General features: G+C 52.0%; 10 protein-coding genes across 10 annotated transcripts; 3 read left to right on the top strand and 7 right to left on the bottom strand.

The window, feature by feature from the left end:
* Positions 1–218: 218 nt before the first annotated feature.
* Positions 219–3826, bottom strand: SNOG_10110 (hypothetical protein; the record flags this gene model as incomplete). The annotated part of the gene is made up of 5 exons (XM_001800340.1): positions 219–268; positions 327–2057; positions 2235–3458; positions 3510–3697; positions 3753–3826. The coding sequence occupies 5 exons, from the start codon at positions 3824–3826 to the stop codon at positions 219–221; spliced, it is 3267 nt and encodes a 1088-aa protein (XP_001800392.1).
* Positions 3827–5163: 1337 nt separating this feature from the next.
* On the top strand, positions 5164–5538 carry SNOG_10109 (hypothetical protein; the record flags this gene model as incomplete). Its single annotated transcript, XM_001800339.1, has 1 exon — positions 5164–5538. One exon carries the CDS (start codon positions 5164–5166, stop codon positions 5536–5538), a length of 375 nt encoding a protein of 124 aa, XP_001800391.1.
* Positions 5539–6308: 770 nt separating this feature from the next.
* SNOG_10108 (hypothetical protein) lies at positions 6309–7744 on the bottom strand (the record flags this gene model as incomplete). Its single annotated transcript, XM_001800338.1, has 3 exons — positions 6309–6744; positions 6771–7179; positions 7333–7744. The coding sequence occupies 3 exons, from the start codon at positions 7742–7744 to the stop codon at positions 6309–6311; spliced, it is 1257 nt and encodes a 418-aa protein (XP_001800390.1).
* Positions 7745–10532: 2788 nt separating this feature from the next.
* On the top strand, positions 10533–11179 carry SNOG_10107 (hypothetical protein; the record flags this gene model as incomplete). Its single annotated transcript, XM_001800337.1, has 2 exons — positions 10533–10947; positions 10986–11179. 2 exons carry the CDS (start codon positions 10533–10535, stop codon positions 11177–11179), a joined length of 609 nt encoding a protein of 202 aa, XP_001800389.1.
* Positions 11180–12928: 1749 nt separating this feature from the next.
* On the bottom strand, positions 12929–14090 carry SNOG_10106 (hypothetical protein; the record flags this gene model as incomplete). The annotated part of the gene is made up of 2 exons (XM_001800336.1): positions 12929–13939; positions 14028–14090. The coding sequence occupies 2 exons, from the start codon at positions 14088–14090 to the stop codon at positions 12929–12931; spliced, it is 1074 nt and encodes a 357-aa protein (XP_001800388.1).
* Positions 14091–14540: 450 nt separating this feature from the next.
* Positions 14541–15678, top strand: SNOG_10105 (hypothetical protein; the record flags this gene model as incomplete). Its single annotated transcript, XM_001800335.1, has 5 exons — positions 14541–14557; positions 14734–14863; positions 14915–15405; positions 15458–15533; positions 15586–15678. The coding sequence occupies 5 exons, from the start codon at positions 14541–14543 to the stop codon at positions 15676–15678; spliced, it is 807 nt and encodes a 268-aa protein (XP_001800387.1).
* Positions 15679–16523: 845 nt separating this feature from the next.
* SNOG_10104 (hypothetical protein) lies at positions 16524–18203 on the bottom strand (the record flags this gene model as incomplete). The annotated part of the gene is made up of 1 exon (XM_001800334.1): positions 16524–18203. One exon carries the CDS (start codon positions 18201–18203, stop codon positions 16524–16526), a length of 1680 nt encoding a protein of 559 aa, XP_001800386.1.
* Positions 18204–19260: 1057 nt separating this feature from the next.
* SNOG_10103 (hypothetical protein) lies at positions 19261–20310 on the bottom strand (the record flags this gene model as incomplete). The annotated part of the gene is made up of 2 exons (XM_001800333.1): positions 19261–20115; positions 20257–20310. 2 exons carry the CDS (start codon positions 20308–20310, stop codon positions 19261–19263), a joined length of 909 nt encoding a protein of 302 aa, XP_001800385.1.
* A 211-nt stretch (positions 20311–20521) lies between these two features.
* SNOG_10102 (hypothetical protein) lies at positions 20522–21697 on the bottom strand (the record flags this gene model as incomplete). The annotated part of the gene is made up of 4 exons (XM_001800332.1): positions 20522–20604; positions 20654–20783; positions 20835–21131; positions 21182–21697. 4 exons carry the CDS (start codon positions 21695–21697, stop codon positions 20522–20524), a joined length of 1026 nt encoding a protein of 341 aa, XP_001800384.1.
* A 390-nt stretch (positions 21698–22087) lies between these two features.
* Positions 22088–22566, bottom strand: SNOG_10101 (hypothetical protein; the record flags this gene model as incomplete). Its single annotated transcript, XM_001800331.1, has 1 exon — positions 22088–22566. One exon carries the CDS (start codon positions 22564–22566, stop codon positions 22144–22146), a length of 423 nt encoding a protein of 140 aa, XP_001800383.1. The 3' UTR covers positions 22088–22143.
* Positions 22567–22684: the final 118 nt, after the last annotated feature.

Here is a 22684-nt window from a genome sequence, read left to right as displayed (position 1 = left end):
AAGCACACTTTACGATAAAAGAAGATAAAAGGAGCGACACGCAAGTATCATTTTTCGATATCCTGAAATAGCAGACGGCAGAAAAAAAAAAGGAAAATGATTGGCAGATGCAAGTGGTCGTACGTCATGAGCTGTTATCAAAGGAAAGATTTGGACGGGTATTACTGCCGTGGGTATGAGGAGCTGAAGCCAAAGAAATATGAACCGAGTCAGGACGATTATAGGGTTTGGTTGTAAGCGAGCCAGGCGTCGTGGGCTTCGCGGAGAACTAGACATAATCATTAGCCAATATATCTTTCAAAGGTCTAGAAATATGGAGCACTTACTCTGCAGCACATGAGCCTGCGCCATGTACGTCTCACACGCACACTGCAGGCATCTTCCATCCACAAAGTCGAGCACAACGCTATTCGGCAGCTCCTGACGGTCCTGGTCCGGCGGGTACGGCGCGCGAAACTCGCTGAGGTGGAAGCGCTTGACGATGCCCTTTTCGTTGGACTTGGAGGGGCTGAGGACGAGGTTGCCCATCGAGTCGATCTCGACATAGCGGCGCTTCCATAGCAGGGTGTCCGGGAATTGAATGTTTAGGTCGCCGATGTGCACGGGGGAGGGGGGCTCGCGTAACGAGGCGAGGGATGTGTGCGCTGTGTTGTGCTCGGGGAAGCTCAGGTTGCTGGTTGACGCCTTCCACGGCATGGAGGACATTGACGAGGACATGCGTTTAAACATCTTGCTTGTGCGTGACTCCTTCTTGTCTTTCTTGTCCTCGCGCTTCTCGTCGCCGTCGTGGCTGTGGATTGACCTGGACTCGCTCATGCGGCGCCCAAATGGTCTCCAGGCACTCTCAGACGAGGTCCGTGATGGTGCAAGACTCTGGTCGCGCGAGTGTGCGATTGAAGATGCCACGGGAGATGTAGGCTCAGTCCGGCCCCGTGTAGGAGGTGGCGTGAACCGAGGCTTCTGATGATCTATGATTAGAGGGCTCTGGTGAAGTTCGAGAGGTGCTCCCTCGTTCGGCATAGCAAGTGTTGGCTGCTTGGTCCGCTCATCTCGGACAATTCGAGCAGTGACCTGTACTGACTCGGGCTGTTCGCTTCCTCTTTGCACATTGTACACCGTAGCCTTGATAGGTTTCGGTGCTGCTATGCTCTTCTTTTCTGGCGTTGTTGAAGATGAGTTTAGGAAGGCGGGATTGCCAAGACGCGAGACGGGCCTTCCGTTCGGCGAGGTCTCTATCGGCGTCGTTGCGAAGAAAGAGGATTTCCGTTGCGCGAGGCTGCTGTGACTCGACGAGTCTAATCCTCCACCAGGTGTTGTTGGTGGCAACATCTCACGGCTGGTCTTCTCTGCCAGGGCCTTGATTCTCTGCGAGATGCCTGAAGAGACATTGATCTTCTTTGCCGCAACTTTCTCTACGTTGACTTGCGGTGGCCAGGGACCAGAGATTTTCCGTGGCATCGGTTCTGGTGAAGGCTTCATGTAAGGCGATGAACTCTCAGGCGTCATACTGCCGCGGGTGAATGATTTCCGAGAAAAGTAGGGAGTGATGGGGGACTTGGAGACCGACATGGGCTTGGCCTCCTGCACGGTTGCGCTCTGCAGCTCTTCCATGAACGAGTCATCTGATAGATACTCGGCCTCCGAGTTTTCTGCACTGACGTGGAGAGCATCGAGTGGTGCGGGGCGCTTCCCTTTGGTTTCATACCAGCTCTGCCTCTTTTTATGGTTGGGGGTTTGTTGAATGGGGGTGGGCATGATGATGGACTCCCTGTTGCGCTTCTTGAACTTCGAGTCGTCCAGTGGTGACGCGTCACCGGTGGGTACGAAGAGCATGGACTCGCGTTTGGACCGCCTGTGTGCCTGCGAATCGTCTTGTGCGTCTGATATTGTCGATTGTGCCATGTCCACCTCTCTTGTTTGCAGATCGGCGGCTCCCTCCGAGGTCTGCTCATCGTCCGTGGGTGGTGGGGTAGTGTGGATCATTGAAGGAATCGGTGTTCTGCTCTCTGGCACAACGGTTGGCAGGCTGTCGACGGATTGCTCCTCGTCGATGCTATCTGCACTTATCGAGTCGGGCGGTCCTTCGGGTGTGCAGGTGTTATTTGATACCGGGGCATCGTCTTCTGACATGGATGATGGCCGAGTCGAAGGTGCGCCAGATGACCCTTGAGTTTGCGCGGATGTTGGCGAAGATACAGATATGGACGAATTTAAATCGTCTGCATCTGCCTGACTGCTTGCAAATGCCAGGCCGGAGTTGTCAAGCCCTAGGGAAGAAGCTGTATCGTCTCCAGCCGTTGACTGCTTCTCAGCTTCGGTGTCTTCCGCTGTATCCTCATGCTTGGACGCAATTGACGCAGCATCAGCCGCCTTTGATTCTGCTTCTCGTGCCTCCGCCTGAGAGTTTGCTACCGCCTGTTCTGCAAGCTTCTCCTGCCTTTCTATTTGCACCTTCATCTGCTTCTTTCGCATCTCCAATGCCTTCATCAACCTCGTCTTTTCTTGAGTCATCCCAGTGGACCTGTGATGGCTGCTGTATGAAGACACGGGCATTGACCGAACACTAGCGGGGGATCTCGCGGTGAAGGCCAGTGAGATTGGAGAGCTCGGAGGTTCGCTTGCTGCTGGTATCGGTGGTGGCGGTGGGAGGGCGAGACTGGGGACGGTCTGAGAATCTTTCGACGCTTTGACGGCACGTTCATCAGCTGCCTTCCGAGTTGCTGAGCGCAGCCCCGCGGGCAGCGATGACTTTGGCCTCGAGCCGACCTGCGGTACACTTCCTGACGTCGAAGGCCTCTTGCCGTCCATAGACGGGCGCGGTCTTGGGCCCAGCTTGACCTTTGGTTTTGAGTATTGGGCATAGTAGTGCTCGTACAGCTCGTCGTAGTTGGGGCGGGCAGTCTGAGACGACGAGCGCGGCTCTGGTCCGTTTTCGAATAATTTGTCGTAGCTCTTCAGCGTATCCTGCATGTCTGTGAGATCGGACTGGTCGGCTGGTGGCGTCTCCGTAACCTTCTCGATAGTGACATGGGTGATCTCGGGCAGTGTTCTGGGCACCGGCGGTGCCTTTTCTTCCATCACCTCCATCATCAGCGGAACGGACATTGCACTGTCTGACATCATGGAGGCGACCCTCGTAGGCGGCATCTCGGGTACCTCCTCGATGGGCTCGACTATAGTTGGTATGACTGACTTGGCAGTGCCCGGCCGCGAAGCACCTGCAGCCGCGCTGTCATCTCCTCCGAGCATGCTGCCCTCCTCGGCGGCTTCTTGTATCCAGCTCAGCTTCTGCGCGCGGGACGACCCTGACGAGGAGGAGCTGGAGGGCGCGGCGGTGTGCAGTGTGCAGGCGGCAGTGAGAGCGGCATCGCTCAGCTCGTCCGGGGTGGAGACGGCGAGGACGAAGTCGTGCGGCGAGAAGCGCTCCGTCACGGTAATGAAGTGGACGGCGACACGTGCTGTTGGGGGGTGTTAGCAGTGATTTGGGTATACAATGAAGTCCTTCATACCCTGCAGCAGTCGCGAAGTCCCCTCGGGCAGATATTTGACGAGCACCTTGCGCCGGCGGTACAGCATGAAGCCATACAGCGGCGACTTTTCTTCATACTGGGCGACAGCAGCGCGCACCTCGCCGGCGCCGCCAGTGCCCTGCTTGAGCACTTCAACGGCGTCGCGGGACGCGTACTTGAGGAGGAGCCTGCACACACGACGTCAGCATGAAGCCCGGTACGGCAGGTAAATGAGGGCTCTACCATCCGCCAGCCTCGGCGAGGGCACCCTGGTATGCTTGTGTTACGCTGGCATCGTCGAGCCCGTTGAGAGACATTTTGCAGTGCTCGGCGGCATCCAAAAAGCGGCGCCCAGGTGCAGCGTCGTCGTCGAGCTGCGCGTGTCGGCGGCGGTGTGTGGTTCGTCGTGTGCGGGTCGAACGTTTTCCAGGGAGAAGTCACGGCTGCTTGCGACTAGGGGCACTTGCGGGTTCAGGGAGTGGGGATTTGGGGATTTGGGGATTCCGGTCCAGGGTCAGACGCTGCCGTTGCGGGCCATTGGCTCTGCTTGGGGACGCGCAGCAGAGACGGTTGTTGCGTGCAGTCGGGCTCTTTGCTCTGCGCCCGGCACTCACGGCGAAGGTTGGATGGTCCAGGGTGAAGGTTGGTGGAAACGGCTCGACGTGTTTCACGTCCCTGGCGAATCGCAGGGGTAAGTGCCTGAGCCCGTGTGTCGGCCAGGAGGAGTTCCGCGCTGCTTGTATCGCAGCGGAATATTTCTCTTCACCACGAGCCCGCCGCCGTTCCTGGATCGCTGCACATGCCACGGCTATCTTTGCTTCGCTCAAGACTACTCCCCGTAGATTGTCCTAGTGTACCAGCCCGAGCGTGAAGATGCACGTTGGCCCCACAGCAATGCAGGAACGCGCACGAGGCCGCTGACGCAAGGCGAGTGACAGACCATCGCCATCACAATGCATCGCGCCCGACTCGACCACGACATGTCTGGATATTAGTCACAGTGTCTCGTCGAGTGGCGAAGACGCAGATAAGGTGCACGTCTGGCATGGTCTCCTGGTGCCGCAGGAGGAGGGTGTCCTGGCCTGTCCTTCTACAAACTTCACCTCGACTCACGCTTCTGCGCCCTATTCATGGTCCCTGCTGTAAGGATCGAACTCAATCGCGAGCATGACAGAATTCCGTGACTAGCACCGGAATCTTCCACCCCTTTCTCATCTCATCTCCCTGAACTTAACATCGACATCCTCTCCTAGCATACGCCATCTCAGAAAAGATACTAGCACGTGGGATCGGCAACGAGGGGCATCAGAATGTCCACGGGTTCCTGCACGCAGATTGACAACATGTCCATGTTTCGAATTACCCGCTATCGCTGCACACTTGCCCCGCACCCGCAGTCTATCGATAAAAAATTATTCCCAGAACGACGTATCGACTCCTCCCCCTTGCAGCGTGCGTCTCGATCCAATCGCGATGCCTTCTAGCCCGCTGGCCGTCATAGCCGTTCGGTAGCGCCCGCTTACACTGGTCTTGGTATCAAGTCGCGCAAACTACATCATCCCATAGTACATGAAACATTGCGCTTTCCAAATTCACCGAGAATCAATTGCACAAACACCACCATCTCTCGCTACTCCAATTCTATCCACCCAAAATGCCCTCCCTCCCCCCAATCTCCACCCTCTCGCACTCCCCCGATACCACCATCACCCAAACCCTTGACCTCCTCTTCGAGCCCTCCCCCGCCCTGCACGCACTCACCCTCCCCGTCCTGCGCTCCACCGCTTTCCCCAGCTACGATGTGCTCATCACCGCCATCGGCGCGCAACTCACTGCTCTCATCTCCACCGATACGCAGAAGTTGGATGAGATATTAGGCTCCCACCCGCGCCTGGGCGCGAAGAAAGTCGACAGCGAACAGAGTCGGAAAGAGCAGGCGCAATTGCAGGGTGGAGAGGAGGAGGGGAAAGTATTGGAGGGTTTGAATGCGGAGTATGAAGAGAAGTTTCCGGGGCTGAGATATGTGTAAGTAGAGTATGGGGATGGGGGTGTGGATGAGTTGCTGATTATTTCTGCGTAGGGTTTTTGTGAATGCACGCCCCCGCCCAGTCATCATGCAGAACATGCGCGAGAGGATTGACCGGGGGGATATTGAGGCCGAGAGGACCGAGGCTATACAAGTAAGTTCTCCCAATTCCAACTTCCTTCTTCCACTCAAGTCACGTGCTGTGGACTGACGCTGAGGGACAACGTAGGCAATGTGCGCCATCGCCACCGATCGCGCGGGAAAACTACAATCCCAGACGTGAGATCTAGATGCTGGGATGTTGCAGTATCGTAGTGATGTATCTACTGTGTTGGGTTGAGATGGCAAGGAGATTATGCGGGGCGGGTTACACCGCGTTCCCCAATGTCTGGACCACAGTACGACGTTGGCAAAAACCAGCAGGAAGCAGGATGATGGACTAGGTCATTATGAATGGGTGTGAAATGCTTTTTGTCACATTGAAATCGCTATAATCAGACATCCACCGCTTTTTGTAAACGCCCCCCTCCCAATCCATTTTCCTTTCCATGGAGATGGTACATACATGAATATTCGTACAACAAATCCTTCAGCCGATGTGATAAGACTTCGCTGAAATGCCAGACCCTCCCGCCCAAGATGTTTTGTAATTCCCTACCCTTTAGACAATCCTTTCCACCCAAGACGTTTTATGCACAGAAATGATAGAATGATGCTGATGCAGGAAAGAAAGATGCCGCCAAATGATAAGATGAAGAGCTCACGATCCATCGTCAGAGAAATTGGGATTTCTCTTCTGTTTTCGCGCTGCATTGACAGCGCTGTGTGTGAACTCTGGTCGAGGTGCCGATGGCGTCGACATTCGCCGTGGCGTGGGTATAGGAGTGTCCAGTGCGATGAGGTTCGGCGATACCGCCGCAGCGCCAAAGTTGGGCGACATAACTGTAGAAGTGAAATTCGGCGACGCTACCGTGGAAGTAAAATTCGGTGACGCAGCCACGGGAGCAAAGTTTGGTGATACACAAGCCGATAGCGACGTAGGCGCAAAATTCGGCGACGACGGTGCAGCACTTGAGAAGTTCAGCGACCTCGAGACCGGTCTGGAAGTACGCAATAACGGGCTCTTCGATATGACGGGTCGAAAATTGGGTGATGTCGCGAAGGAGTCTGTTCGCTTCGCGTGTGCGGTTGCGAAGAGGGCGTGGAAGTCTGGGGATGAGGAGCCTGTGGCAGACCTAGTAGTCGTTTCTGCTGAGTTGCTTGGCCACGCGGCATGTTCGCCGCCATCTACTTGGTCGTAGTCGCCGAAGACGGGCTCGCTGTGGTCCAGTATGTCTAGGTCTGGTGGTACAAGAAGTAGCGGTGTGTTAAGAAGGTGGCTGGCTCCTGTGTGTGAGGAAATCGACGTCTCTGCGACGGCAGAAGGTGAGAACGGGACACTGTCGGCATCTTCATCTTCGTCAAACAGATTGACAGAGGACTCATCATCGTCATCATCGAGGTGGGAGTATGGATCGTCATCGGCGTCGAAAGCGTCGTAGTTGGACAGACCAAGTGGCGACGGTGGTAGCGGTAGGTAGTCCTTTCTGGGTACTTGAGCACGAGGCAAGAGGCTTGCAAAGGCTTCATTCGGTGATCGATAGTCTGAGACATGGTCATCCTGAGATGCACCCAGAGGTGGAGAGGAAGGTGTAGGCGACGGACTTCTGGAAGAAGTAGGTGAGCTGGTTGGCGACCCAGACACGACAAAACGATTTCTTGTTCTGACAGCACCAGACGGAGGCACTGACGGCATACGTGATGTGACCGGGCGTGTGTAAGTGTCTATGCTGCCGTAATTGAACTCCAATTTCGCTAGTGCGAGCTCGTTCTGCTCCCTCTCTTGCTCGACCAGCACTTGTCTGGGCTGTACGCCCCGTTCCTCGGCAGATATAACTCCTCGTCGTATGTGGTTCAAGATAGCCGCCTTCCGTAACAGGTTCCGTCCGAGTGATTTCTGCTTCGCCCATACTGCGATCTTGGAACTGCCTCTATCGACTATGTTGGTGGCAGGATGTGAGAACTGAGGAGATAGCCTTGAAGTGATGAGAAACAATCTGAGTCGGCGCTTCTTCTTTTGCAAGCAAGAGTGTTCACCATCAATGTCTGCTATTGCTCGACTACGCTTCCGCGGTTGTGGCTGCGGTCGTGGGAGAAATGTGAGACCCATGCTGGGCAAGGGTAGTGGGTGAAATGGTAAAGTGGGTGAATTTACAGCACCATGTGCAGTGCTGAATTCGAAATGTCGAGTAGATGTTGGTCCCGATGATGCGCGATGTTGTCCAGCGTGCATCATCCTCCGTCACCGGATCTATGCTGTGTGTACAGGGACAGAAGGCTGAATCCACGATCTGGCATACTCGCGTAACCTTTCGAATGCAATTTGGCGGAGTAAGAATGACAGGTTTTGTTGTTGCAGCAAGAGCTCGGGCTGTCGCGATGATGTTGCGTGCCCAGGCCGTGAACACGGCTTGCAGATGTATGAGCTAAGTGGATCCAATATGAGCCGGTGTTGGGCTGATGGGTTGGAGAGCATTCGTGATCACGGGACCATGTTCCAGCGCGATGGTCCAAGTTCGTTTACGACGTGTTTGCTGTACGCCAACTGACGTTTCCATTGATGGTGCCGATTCGTGTGCAGAGAGCTGCAGGTGTCGAAGAGAACGAGCTGTCAGAGGTGGAGGAATGGGTGATGAAGAGGGGCCTAATAATATCGCTAGACAGATTGCCCAGATGACCCGTCGCTTTGGGAAACGCGGAGAAGGATCCCAGCAGCCCCAGGAGTCATTCCACATGGCGCACAGTGCTTAGTCTAGAAGGCACGCGGGCCCACCTCATTGGACATGGCCCGAAAGGCACGCAAACCTCGGCGTCGAGACACGCCTCTTGCATCTTGAACGGTGAGCTTTCCTAGAAAATCGATTTGCTCATGGTTGCGCTGTGAGGCCGCCGGGCCCGAAATGACAACGATGACGGCCCGGTTAGCATGGACCGAATTTGTGTTCAGAGGCAAACAGGCGGCCAGCCGGGTGCGGTCAGGATAACAGCGCTCGGAGAACATCTCCAGGGGGACATGGCCAGATGCAAGACAAGATTCTGCCAGGCTGTGGCTTTGGCTTCGCAGGGGATTTTGTCCTGCACCCTTGCTCGTGCCTGCCTCCTTCCACAGCTTCGCTTACTGATGTGTGCGGTCGGCCCTGCGCAATCCCCTCACCACAACATCACAGCCAGCTCGACCAACTCATCAATTTGGCTGTAGGTCAGTCCACGCACTCACCACTTCAGCATGTCTCTTTCGCTTGCTCTAGCATTGCCGAACTCATCCAGGCATGACTCTCCGTGCAACGGGTACGTCTGACCCATTTTTGATCCACAAGCCCTGCGCCCGAAGATCCGAGTAATCCTGGCATCTACTCCCACACCAAACGGAGCGATCGACATCAAGCGGACCTGCACGCTTCATTCTGAAATATACTGTACACTTCTGGACCCAACAAGACCGCATCTAAGCATTCCATCCAACGCATCTGTGTCCCTCGCTCACGACTGCTCGACTAGCGTCCAGTCTTGATGCCCGACCATTCACGCACGCGACAGAATTCATCCAATGAGACTCATGACCGCATCGCAGGATTGTCTGCTCTTTTGCTAGCAATTGTGGAGAAGAGTCTGCTAGACGATACCCGGGGTTGTATGGCGTTCCACAGAGTACGAGGCGCACCCATACATCGATACTCCTTGCATTTGGTTTGCGCGCTTTTTTAACACATCATCTGCTTGTGTCATCTCTTGCGCCTCCAGTCTGCATCCACATGCACTCCGCTTTACACCGCATCCGTTCCTGCACTCCGCACTGTGAAAGTGGCAACCACGCTTCTGACCCTGGGTGGTTGGACCGCCTCCTGTTTCCTTTCATCCAATCGCTGGTTGTCGTTGTCAAACAGTGGACTCGATCGTACAGCGTTACGTTTTGTCTGCGCATGTCGGCGACCTCCAATCGCTGAAGAACGGATTGCTGAGGAAGTTCACACCAATTACTCTCAAGTCACTATTGAAACCATGATCGGTGAACATCAACCATGCGAACATCTCATTACTCCTTCGCAAGCACCTTGTTTTTGAATTTCCACCAAGTCTGCATTCGTCACACCCTGCAGCACGTTGCGGCTCAGCTCCCAGAAAATCTCTGCATTACCAGCAAAAGCAATATGGTGTAGCGATCCTTCGGCGACGAACCGAGGTCTACCCCAGTCATCACGCAGACCTCACAACAGTAACGGTTGTTCTTCCGCAGAGAATGTCTCTCACTTTCAAAGTGGCAAAAGCTGCTTGCTCATGTACACTCTCTGCTCGGGTGACAGGCGTGATAGGAGTCTTGCATGAGCGTCAATTCTCCGAGAAGGGGAAGGTTATCCCACCCCGGACAGTGGCGTCTGCATCCTTCCACTCGCTAGAACCAGCGGAATGAGTGGCCAAACAGGCGCCCTGTACCTCGCAGCGTCTTCGAAAGTCTATCATCACGAAAAGGTCATTGAAGTTGTAAGTCTCTTCAACGACGCTTGCATTGGTAACAATTAGGTGCAAAGTCACTGGTCATGCATTGCAAAGGATGTTATTGGGCTTGTATTGGGACATTAGCTATGCACGCTGAGAGGCTGCGTAAGCATCGGCTTGCGCTCATTATCCTGCAGTCTTCCAATTTTGCGCCGCCTTGCTATCGCGCTGCAGTCAATTAAGACAGCGTACTCTACGTATAACAGAGCCATCGTGCATGTCCTCGGGTCTATGTTGCAGGCAAACGCGAGGCTGAAGATAGCATGTAAGCAACACAGCCCCTCACCAGGCTGATAATCTTGCCACTATGTATGCATACTGCTGAACCTTCCCGTTACACTACCAACTTTTGCGACATCGCGTTCCTGTCTATGGATAACTCCGACTGCGATACTTCCTTCAAGATGGCTGATATCGAGACGAACGCCCCGGCCCGACCCTTACCTTTCGTACACAGCCCGCTCCCGGACTCTGAGACACACATCAGGCTACTGGAAGTCCTGCAGGGCAACTTCGAGCACCATGTCGTTTGTGTAATGTCTGCATGGCCTCTGGATAGCGCACCCCCTTACTCGGCGATCTCATACACTTGGGGAGACCCAGCGCTGACAGCCACCATCACCATCGATGGGCGCAACATGGTTGTGGGGCAGAACTGCGAATACGCACTTCAACAAACGTTCGCGATTGAGAAGAAGAAGAAGGAAAAGTACGTCTGGGTCGATGCTGTCTGCATTGACCAAAACAACATACAAGAGCGAGGTCATCAGGTTGCCATCATGGGCAAGGTGTACAGCAAAGCTGCTCAGGTTTTCGCATGTGTGGGCCCCCACGCGGAAGACATCGAATTCCTGCAGATTATATGCAGAAAGAAGAAGAACTTGTTGGCAGATATTCTGTCGGCTGTCCACTGGTACCCATGGGACGCATGGTTCTCTCTTCCACAAGCTGGAGTCTGGCTTGGAACGAGATGCCTTCTCAGTATGAGCACGTCAACCAAAATCAGGCTAAGAAAGGCTTCGGTAGCTTTCCTCAAGAGACCCTACTTTAGGCGTGTTTGGATCTTGCAAGAGCTAAGCATGGGTACCAACGTTGTCGTATGTTGTGGGTCAAGCCTTATCTTGGCTAGCCATGTTCTTGCTCTCGACGTTCTTCTCAGATGTGAAAATCGCATTGATATCGGCAACCGTAAAGGTAAAATTTATGATACCATCAAGGTGAAGTATATGAAAGCAGTTCTTTCAATTTCTCGATCATGCGATTCTATCAGTTGCAGAGAAGAGAACAATGCAACACTCGAACCATGGTGGGAGATCAACCCCAGACGTGGTTGTTTGGTCCTTGCCACACGAGGATTGGAAGGTCGACTACACGACCTTTATAATGTCATGGACCACATCAATGAATTTGAGTGTGCCGATGCGCGGGACAAGCTATATGGCATTTTGAATTTGGTTCACTGGTCATCCGGGTTTACACCAACTCCGGATTATCAAAAAAGCACCTTCAATGTTGCTGTAGATGCTCTCGGCTCCCTCAAATCAATGCCTTCTGGAAGAGGAGCACTATCATGGGCGCAGCATATAGCAACGATTTTCGAGATCTCGCCCATGGATGTAGCCATAAAGGACCGATTGCGAATGCGACGCAACAATGCACTCTCCTCCAAACCGAGTGTCCCTAACTCTCGTCGCCCTCAGTTTCTTGAATATTATTGGTCTGGGGACCCAATAATTGATCGTGGTGACCAGGCACCGTCACGATCCCTTGAGGGGCTGTGCTGCTCGACTAGCAAGACTCAGAATGGAAAAGTCGAGCTCGTTGATGGCGATCACATGCTATGTGTACTGGCACCACCCCAAACTACTGCAGGAGATTGGGTCATCACTATGGGTCCTACGTTCACCAAGTATTGGGACTCGACAGGATTGATTGTACGAAGTTCGGGCTCTTCTCAATACACCATCGTTGGTTTGGCGCGCATGACGGAACATTACAGCAAGATTGAACAAGGAGAGTTTTTTAGGCTGCGCTGGGATCCAGAGGATCTCTTGCTGCTCTACCTCGCCGCCATGGAACCGGATAAGTTGGACATTGAGGAACTTCATTCTATCCAGATTTGTGGCGCAAAGGACTCTTCGTTTGCCGTTAAAGAAAAATGGAGGTGAGAGGGAAGCAATCGTGCTGTCGACAAAGTCCAGACCGAAGCTACATATCCTCGCAATCCTACAACAACAAAATCTTCTGCCTGACGCTCGTCAAATTCAGAAACTTCAGAGGACCCCTTACCACATACGAGAGGCACATAACTCAATCATGTTTGAGAACAATCAGGTCGGGGTCATCACCAAACAAAGGAAAAGAAGATCAGACCAGAAGGGAACCGGACAAGTCACGATTCAGGGCGTGACACGTCCCAGTTCTTTATCTCTTTCTACGGCTAGACATGGTGCAAGAAAGACCGGACGCAGGATATAGGCTTCATTGAACAAATCGAACGACCTTTCTTTTAGAATAGCATGTACGAAGTGTTCAGATTTTCCAATTACATACTTCGGTTCATCTTCTCTTCCTTCGTAGCCTTCTCATCTACGTGATGTAGCTGTGTGTGCGCTTGCCTTGGTTTGAACCCCAAGTTCAACACTCCGGATCGAACCTCCACTGAATCTGGCGCACGCTCTGTAGTCAAGGAGCGGACACCCTTCCGCTAATGGATCTGCGCGTATGCTGCCAGATTCTAACCCTTATGAACGAGCACTAACATGCACCATAATTCCTTTCTGAATTACCTCCGACACTCTCAAACCATCAAATCCGAGTCCGGCTGCCACAAGTACAAATCCTTATCCGCACTCGCAATCAAATTCGTCCTCGGATTATACCCCACAATCGCGCTCTTCCCATGCCCCGGTAACTTCTCAATCGGCTCGAGACTATTATTCGGCGACGGCGGTTTCGAAATATCCCATACCAGCAGCCCATCCTCGCTACTCCCACCGATCAAGTACTGCCCATCCGGCGACAGACATACATCGCCCTGCCCAACCACCGGCGCGTGCCCATTCGCCATGTGACTCAGACTCGTCGCGCCAGCCGACAAGCGTCCCGACGAACCCGCCTTGCGGTAACAAAAGTGCGTGATTTCGCCCGAAAACGCATCGAGTATGAAATGGCCACTTCCATTCGTCGCGATCAGCAGATTCTTGCCATCGTTCGAGAACTCGATCTTCGTCCACTCGCCCTTCTCGCGGCCCAGGAAGCGCTGCTCAAGCTCCTGCATGTCCCACGTCGCGAACGGCGGCTTGTCAAAGTTGCGCACGTCGTAGAGCAGTACGGTTTGTGTCGAAGGTGAGGCGATGGCCATGACGGTTGCGGAGGGGTCGTAGGCGGCGAGGTAGGCGCCTTGGAGGTTTAGCAGGCCGTGGTAGTTGGGTGATGAGAGACTCCATAGGCGCACAGTGTTGTCGCGGGAGCAGGAGAGGAATGTGTCTGAGGAGGGACAGAGCGAGATGGATGTCACGGTGTCGGTGTGGCCCTTGAAGTAGCGTATGTAGGAGTTGTCGTGTGTGGAGAGGTAGCGAATTGTATCGTCGACTTTTGTACTTGCGTAGATGATGCTCTGCGCATGGTGGGAAAAGCGCGCAAGATGTACGCCATATTTCTGACTCTTCAGCTCTTTTGCATGTTTTCCTTCCTTGCAGTTGTAGATCTGGAGGGTGTCGTCGTCGCGCGCTACTATGGCTAGTTCGCCCGTGTCGTCGAAGTCGAGGGATGTGACGGATGCTGTACCCGGACTCGGAGGCTTGAAGCGCTAGACATAGTCAGCGTACATGCAAGAGGGCCAGGAATATATGTGGGCTCACTCGTGAAGGCCGAAAGCTTGCTATGACGTCGCTAACCTTCTGCGTCGGAGGCCCAGCAGGCGGAGGCGGCGCGCCTGGAGTTGCTGATCCAACTGCCATATTTAGATATGACAACTGCTGACTCTACGCGACTTCTGCCAGCATCATCTCCGGTTGGTAATTATCCTGGTTGAGTAAGCGGTGGTTGATGCGTTGCCACGCGACCAATGCTCACAAAACGTCTGGCCTCGAGTGGCAGCAGAAAGATAGCTGGACCCTGGAAAGCTTGGCTGATGTCGGGAACACGCCGGAGCGCCGACCTCGGGGCATGAATCTTGAGCCGGGATTCAATTATCCAGCCAACATTATTCAGAGACTCCAACACCGACCTGTATAGAATCGTATAACGTCAGCGCCGCTACCACCTCTCCTTTTTCCTCTTCTCTTCAACCGTCTCCTTTGATTGTGCGATTTTTGTTGTAGCGGGTGCATTACGTAGCCGCAATATTTGGCTTACACCCGCGCTCGGGTTTGTACCTTCGCTGAACTGCTGTCGCGAAAAGTGTCGTCATGTCCACAACCCTCGGGTATGTACATCTCAGGCATCATGAGCTTCGCGACTGACATGCGACAACAGATCCTTCATAGCTGGTGGAATTGCGGCATGCGGAGCTGTGACGGTTACCCACGGATTTGAGACGGTCAAGATTCGGTGCGCATAAACATCCGGCGCGTAATTGATCTTGAGTTGACGATGTATCAGATTACAATTACAAGGAGAGCTCCAAGCTAGGAAAGATGCGCCGCGGTTGTACAAGGGTGTATTCCACGGCGTGGGCGTCATCTTGAAGAATGAAGGACCCAAGGGTTTACTACGAGGACTGAGCTGCGCGGTATGAACACCAAAATACCACAAGGAGGAAACCCAGGCTGACATAGCGAAGTATGTCTACCAAATGACCCTCAATGGCTGCCGATTAGGCTTCTACGAACCCCTACGGAAAACTCTCACCCAAGCCATCTTCAAAGACGACAAAGTCCAATCCTTCGGCGTCAACATCTTCTCCGGTGCAGCATCCGGCATCCTCGGAGCAGCCGCAGGATCACCTTTCTTCCTAGTAAAAACGCGCCTACAGTCCTACTCCCCCTTCCTACCCGTTGGCACACAACACAACTACAAAAACGCCGTCGACGGCATGCGGCAAATATACTCGGGTGAAGGCGTAAAAGGACTATACAGAGGAGTAGGACCGGCAATGGTACGGACTGGTTTTGGCAGCTCGGTGCAGCTTCCGACGTACTTCTTCGCAAAGAGGCAATTAGTGAAGCACTTTGGCATAGAGGAGGGCATGCCGCTGCATATCGCGAGTAGCACGGCAAGTGGTTTTGTCGTGTGCTGTGTCATGCACCCGCCGGATACCGTCATGTCGCGCATGTACAATCAGACGGGTAATCTGTACACATCGGCAGTTTGACTGCTTGTACAGGACGGTGAAGACGGAAGGTATTCTGGCCGTGTACAAGGGTTACTTTGCGCATCTGGCGCGAATCTTACCACACACTGTAAGTTATGAGGCAAAATTTGAGGCTGGGATTGGAGTGCTGACAGTGATAGATCCTCACCTTGACCCTCGCGGAGCAAACCATCAAGCTCATGAAGAAATTCGAAGCGCGGATACTGTCGTCGGAAGTCGAGGCTAAGATATAATCAAAATCGTCTTTCTCGCTCATGTACAAATACATTCTTCAAACTCGCATAGCTTGTAACATTCATTGCTCGTTGAGCAAGATCTACGACATATTTTCGGACGTCGCTGTAGGTTAGCTATGATACAGATTCTTGGGGTGGTCCGGGCCTGCAATGTGCCCAAAAAACTCATATGAAGCACGCAAAATATCAACACATTACGATCGATGAAACATCTCGAGAGCGGTGTCATGTTGCGCCAGGTACACGGCACATCTCACGTCCATGTCAGGATCAATTTCTTCCAAGCCTTCTCGGCTTGCCATCGTTCTTCTTGCTTCCGTCGACTAAGTCGTACAATAGTCAACTTTGCCCTCTCTAATGTCAATCTGCTGTAATCACGTATATTTGATTGAACAAGTGAAGTTATGATACATGGCAGATTTAGGTCGCAGCGTCTCATGCGTTTCAGAGACAGTTCCTTGATCTGGACGTTTCTGCCACACAGGCAACCCTGTGTCATTCACGTCGCGAGGCGGGGAAAGAATGAGACAGGTGCTTGGATGTAAGATATACATGGCTTATGTATGATTGAATATGTATGAGGAGGCCAGTAGGGTTTGTAAGGGGGCTAGGTGAGGGTTGGAAGATATTTCGGACAACGGTAAGGAGTGCAGGGTAAGGAGTGCAGGGTAAGGAGTGCAGGGTAAGGAGTGCAGGGTAAGGAGTGCAGAGAGGAGGGGCGCGATAGGGAGAGACTAGTACGTTGTATACGATAGTAGCAATCGTTCTACGGCCTATAGGTTGTGAATCTTTATCTTCTTAGCGCAACCTTGAATTTTCAGTTGGGTCTACGACACATGGTTCTACCATGGCGAATTTGCGCGGAGAAAACTAGCAAAGCGCGTTTGTTTTTTCTTGGTTCCGGAAAGCGTGCCTTCTTCTGCTTCGTGTGTAATATCTTGCTTTCCATCGTACTTCAACAGAGAGCGCTTGATCTCATCTCGGGTCCGTTTGTCCCACCGATCGTTTTTCGCTACTGCTTCCAATATTTCGGATGTGCTCACAACGTCTGGCATATGGACCTTTCTCTTATCAATCGAGAGTAAATATCTCAGAAGGCTGGCATTCCCCTGTAATGCTGCTGCTAACATCATATCTGCGTGAACTGTGATGATAGCTTTGTTTTCCTTGTGTTCTAACAGGAGTTGCATGACTGCGAGTCCGTCCGAAAGGTTGCTTGCGGCGGCTTTTAACACTGGTGGTGTGGCTACACCGTCGGGAAATTTGATCGCCTTATTATTGCTTGGAAGTAGCGATCTGAGCACTGTGTATCCCCGGTGACCATTCGACGCCGCTGCTACAAGAATGTCTTCTGTAATACAGCACTCCTTTCGACTTCGTAAAGTATTTCTTACAAGAATCGAAACATACTCGTCCCCAAACTTCGGATTCGCCGCTGCTGCTGCCCATATAGTCGCCGGAATGTGTCCTTGATAACGTATGAACAGAATGGTTTCAATCAATGTGTTCAGGTTGAACTGGTTGAAGTTACTGCAACATACGATCATCAGGCGCTCACATTTTCCTTGATCGCCGCGTGAATGCACAAGGGCGCAAAAAAGATGCTGGCCGCGCGAAAAACAATTATTGACCGTAGCTGCAAGTACCGATTCTGTGGCAGCCAGTTCGTAGTGCGAATCCCACAAGATTGTGAAAAGTTCGAGAATGGTATGCTCAGTTTCCGCCGCTTCTATAAGCTTGACAAATGTCCTAGAGTGATTCGTCGACCGACTCAGCAGGGCTTCCATTATATTTTTGTTCGCAGCTCTCGGATTTGTTGCAAATGCCGCAAGTAAAGCCACCGTGTAAGGCACGGTGTTCTCGTCCAGATCATTTATGTCTTTGTCAGGCCATCTCAGCAATTTCCTTAGTATGCCGCGCTCTATGACCTCTTTATCCTGTATCACAGCTATGAGCACAGCGTCGGTAACCTGGATGTCAGGTGGTAATTTGAACAGGTACGGTAATGCCTCCGGTTCATCACTCAGCACAGTTGCTAGATTTCGCATTTCTGCTATGGGGATTCGCTCCCGGTTTGATATCAGCTTGCTCGGAAGCTCATCTGACCAGTTCGGTAATGTGCTCAGTACGCCGCCTCCTACAGCCTCTTGATTTTGTGCTACGGCTATAAGCACAGCTTCTGTGATTGGATCCTTAGGTAAATCTTGAAATAGGTTCAGCAAGGTCTCCAGTATAGCACTTCTCAAAGCTCCTGGTTTCAAGAATGCTGCTATGAGGACAGCCTCTGTAAGCAGATCTTGGGGTTCTTCTTTGCGCCATTCAAGTAGGGCTTCCGTTACGTAGCTGACCGTGGTGTTCACATTCCTTGTCGCAGCTTTGAGTACTCTTGCCGTGATATTATTCCGATTACGCACTGCTTTGAGCACAGAAAAGACAACATGGCTCCTGTGATGTTGTACAAGCGCGATTAGAACTTCCTCCGTGACGCTGACTGTATGGCCTATACTTTTGAAAAAGAACATGATGTGGCTCGCATCCAACGATTGAACAATCTCCGCAAGTTCCACTTGTGTAGGCTCGCTAAATCCAGATGGTAATTCCCCGCTACTAGCTAAAGTCTTTTCTCTTTCCGAAAATGGCATGATTTGAAGCTCCATCAGCTTTTGCAGGAATAGGGACGCCGAGGCCGCTTTTCCCTGTAAGCTGCAGGATCATAGCTGCTGTCCAATAGCTTCGAGACTCATTCATATAGTATGAGAACCAGTGGTCTTTTCTCGGCGTCTCTCTGTATCTCATCCAGCTCCAGGTAAGATGAAGGCAATGTGGGAAATATGCCCTTTCGAATAGCGATTGGAGGTGTTACTGCCTAGCGTAACAATACGAAAGAACAATCCATCGGGTCGGATGATCAGCGGCCCTCGATGCTTCTTGAAGCAGGTACACAATATCGTACACTTGTACATCGTTAACTGTAGCTCGAACAGCCATGTAGTGATCGTTAGGGTATATGGCATCCACCATGCGGTCATTCCAATTGACATTGATCCTTTGACTTCCGTTGGAGTTTCTCGTTATACTGGACACGCTGCCGATGATACAGCGTCTCCCTGTAATTTCCACCTCTTCACGGTGCGTTCCGCTTTTGATACATATCTCTTTGCCTAGGATGAAAGTGAGAAGTCGACGCATCAGCTCTTCCCACGGAACACTATAGTCCGGTAAGGAGTCCAGAATTCTTGTGATGTCATCCGGTCGACATACCAAGCAAGGCGTATATTTTGTCGTGACTGTGCGTAGTGCGGTGAGCGCTGTACATGCTAATCAGCTCTCCAAGAGAGCAAATGTCCAAAGCTACCATGTCCGACTCCCATGATCTGATTTGGGACCGAAAAATCGCTCCCTGTATCAGAGCCAAAACTGGACGTGCTCGGGCATACGAAGTGGCATTATCGCCTGTTGACCCCATTTGCTCCAAGCCTAGGCACAGCGCGTAGCCATCAATTTCTGTAGGGCCACAGACGACCACGATGTGCCGAGCAGCAGCCACCTCTTGCAAAACCTAAAGGCGTTGTTAGTAGCCTATACACTGTTTGGGTTACACTGCTGCTGCTTTACCCAAATCCTCTCGAACCATTCTCGCTGTAGCAAAGAGGCGATGGCGTTTCGAACATATCCTTCGTCTGCTCCAGCTCTTCCAGAGCTACCATTATTATCGTTGAAGATGCTATCACGCTTATTTCCAGCAAAACGTATGGCTTCGAGCGCTATGTCACTACCCTCTGTCTCTTCTCCAAGCCAAACGATTGTGCGTTTAGCGAAGCCATAGATCATGGCCATGGATTGTATTTGAAGTTCTTTCTCCGGGTCATCGCTCTGATTGATACACACAGCATCTACCCACAAAATCCGTGGGAAAGTAACATCGCGGAGACGCAATAACGCAGCATGCAGATTTGATGTGATCCTAAGCTCTTCATCGCCTATGAGGATTGATTGAGTAGTTTCCAAGCCGCCCCAGACGTATGACAAAGCTTCATACGAATGACGGGACTGCTGGGAGTGTCGCAAAAAGTATGAAAAAGCTTCATACGAATGAAGGGACTGCTGGGAGTGTCGCAAATCGTACTCCAGCAGCTCGACTCGAATCTCAGCCTTGTCAACTTCGGATGGTAAGAGCCTGAGCAGCCGAATGGTATCGGATTCTCTGTCCAACGGTGCATATTGATAATGTTGCATATTGAATGATAAAATGCGCGTTAAGGTGTTGTAGAGGTAATGAAGTTGGCACGAAGGTGGGTGGTAGCCTGTAGTGGCTGCAACACCACCTAATGCACAGCCCTGCATATTTCGCGTGGGGCTGACGTCGAGTGTTACTAACATAAAACTTGTCACTTCGACATCTGCAGAGAAATTTCCCACGTTTATTTGGCATTGCTACATGGAGTCAAAGCTGCTAAACCCGTGCTACAGCTTTTAGAAAGGCGCTCAAATTCGGCGTGCAGCCTGATCAAATACCATACGAACCCTCGACCCACCCTCCATCATGATACCACGCCGCTTTCGTGACATACTTACTCTCATCCCCAGCAGGACAGCAATCGAAGCCGCAATTTCCCACGGCTCGGCCATATCGCGGTTGAGAATAGCCGGTATCTTGTCTTATGTGAAAGAGAACTCCCACATCGCAGAGTTGAATTGCTTCTGCATCATGTCCGTCTTGATTGCACCCGTGGCCACCAAATCAGCGCCCACGCATAATGGCTCTCTTGAAACTTACGATAGCTTTGTGTCGTGTGAAAATAAGTAGAGGAGGCAACACACTCGATTGTGGTTCCTCCAATCAATGATGCTTCTTGTTAGTGTCGTGCTCAATGAATTCCTCGATCATTCTAGCCACCTTCTCGGCAACTAGGTGACTATGATCTAAACACCATTAGCATAATCTTGACCATCTCATGATAGTAATATTCACCGAGGTCTTCATTAAACCCATGACCAATCCCATTCCCATCAACAATCATCTCAGGCTTCCATGGACAATCCTCTGTCCTTCCTCTCGACGCAATCAAAGCATCCCTAGCACTCCTTGACACCCATCCATCCTAAAAATATCAGTCGTCTCGATCACGCGTTAAAAAGTAGTGGAAGCTCACATTCTCAGCGAAGTATAACTTCAGCGGCACAGCCTCATTCTCCGCTTGATTAGCCGCACCCCAAATCTTCTCCGTCCACTTATCTTCTCCAACCTCTTGACACGAGTCTCTCAGCAAATGCATCGTTTGCCTCACCGCATGCGGCCCTTTGACAAATTCCGCAAACGCCTGCGCAACATGCGGCGCGTTCCCAACCTTACACGCGATCCAAGAGATCACCGATAAAGAAAGCGGGAAAGTCGGTATCTTTACAAGCGCACCCAAAATCGTTGGAAATCCTGGGATTCGGAAGAAATACTGTATCCCCATTAGCCCGTAGCGGTTTCAATCTTGGATATAGAACGTACATCAGCTACTCCCTCGTTCTCCGCATCTGCCATTTGAATGATGGTCGGACATAGCAATACAGCTCCGATTATGTCGGCATGAGCCAGAGTACTGTGGCCATCTTTATACCGTCGCAATATCTCGAGTGCCATGTATGTGCCAATTGAGTGCGCGACTAGGATTAGCTTTGGCCGTGAAGCACTTTTAATATGTTGTTTGATCGCGGCGTCGATGAGCTTTTTGGCATATCCTATCTGATCTTGCAGTGACGCAGGTAATTTGACTTCTGAGATATGGCCGGGCGACACTCTGAAGCCCGGAGGTGTGTATCCGCCGACGTGAGCTGACATGTGGCGGGGAGATAGTGCGGCGTTGATGGATGTGAAGAGGGTCGATAGAAACGGTTGGTAGTATGTCATGATGCATGGGTTTCCGGGCAGCATGTAGATTACATATTCGCCATTGCTGCTTGATGCGAGTGGTGGTTTATGCCAGATGTCTTGGGAGGAGGATTTGGTGGGTGGTTGTGTCTTCATGCCGGCGAAAGTAGCACGCGTGCGGGGCAACGAAGATCATTTCACACTCGATGAAAAATGGCATTGCAATTTATATGTCTATGTTTGTGATGTGTATGTAGCTTCGCTGCCACGGGGAGTTGATAGGCCGTCGGAGGAGAAGCGAGAGGATGCGCCGATAGACACTAGCCCTTTTAGTACAGGCGCAACAGCTTCACGTCTCTGTCTGATTCCGTGTACTCAGAGGGTGGCATATCGTGCTTTGCAACGTTCCCTAAATGGGTAGGATTCTGGAAAGGTTATGCTCGAACAATCCTGAGCTGTGAAAAAGCGGTATGATCGACGAAGAAGGGACCAAGAGCAAGGAAAGAAAGGAACTGTGAGAACGGTTGACATTACAGAATTGACAACCTTACTCTCGTGCCAGACCTTAGGCCTCTTGTATGATCACACCGTGTACCGGATAACTACTCATCATCCTCATACCCCTCTGGCAACCACCCAATCGGCCTAGCTTTCCACATGCCAACAACCTTCGTCGGGCCCTTGATCTTCTCCTTTGGCTTCCCCTGCCTCACCGGCACAGCTTGCTCAATCCCATCAACATCAACTTCCATCTCTTCACCACTAGCTTCATTGCGTGCAGCCTCGAGGATAGCGACCCAAGACTCCCTGTTCGGCACGTCTTCGTCTTTCAAGAGCGCCTCTGCAATCCTAAGATTCCAGTATGTTGGTGCTGAGAAGCAGGTGGTGAGTGTGTTCTCGACCGAGTTTGAGGCGAGGTGCTGCTGCCATGTTTCGGAGCTCAAGATATGGACGGCCCAGTCGTGCATGCCTTCTCGCACTGGGTCCATGTCGGTGCTGATCATGGCGGACAAGGGCTTATTCATGGCTGCGGTGAAATGCGCGAGAAGTGTCGAACTCGGAATAACGGCGGACTGGCAAAATGCAAGAAGTAGCGGATCTCAGATGAGAAATGCGCCGGACATGCTTGAGCCGAGTTTCTTG

Source organism: Parastagonospora nodorum, assembly GCF_000146915.1.
Source record: "Parastagonospora nodorum SN15 chromosome Unknown scaffold_16, whole genome shotgun sequence".
NCBI classification, from domain to species: Eukaryota; Fungi; Ascomycota; class Dothideomycetes; order Pleosporales; family Phaeosphaeriaceae; genus Parastagonospora; species Parastagonospora nodorum.
The sequence above is the reverse complement of the archived record's forward strand: the minus strand, read 5'-3'. Positions and strand labels throughout refer to the sequence as shown.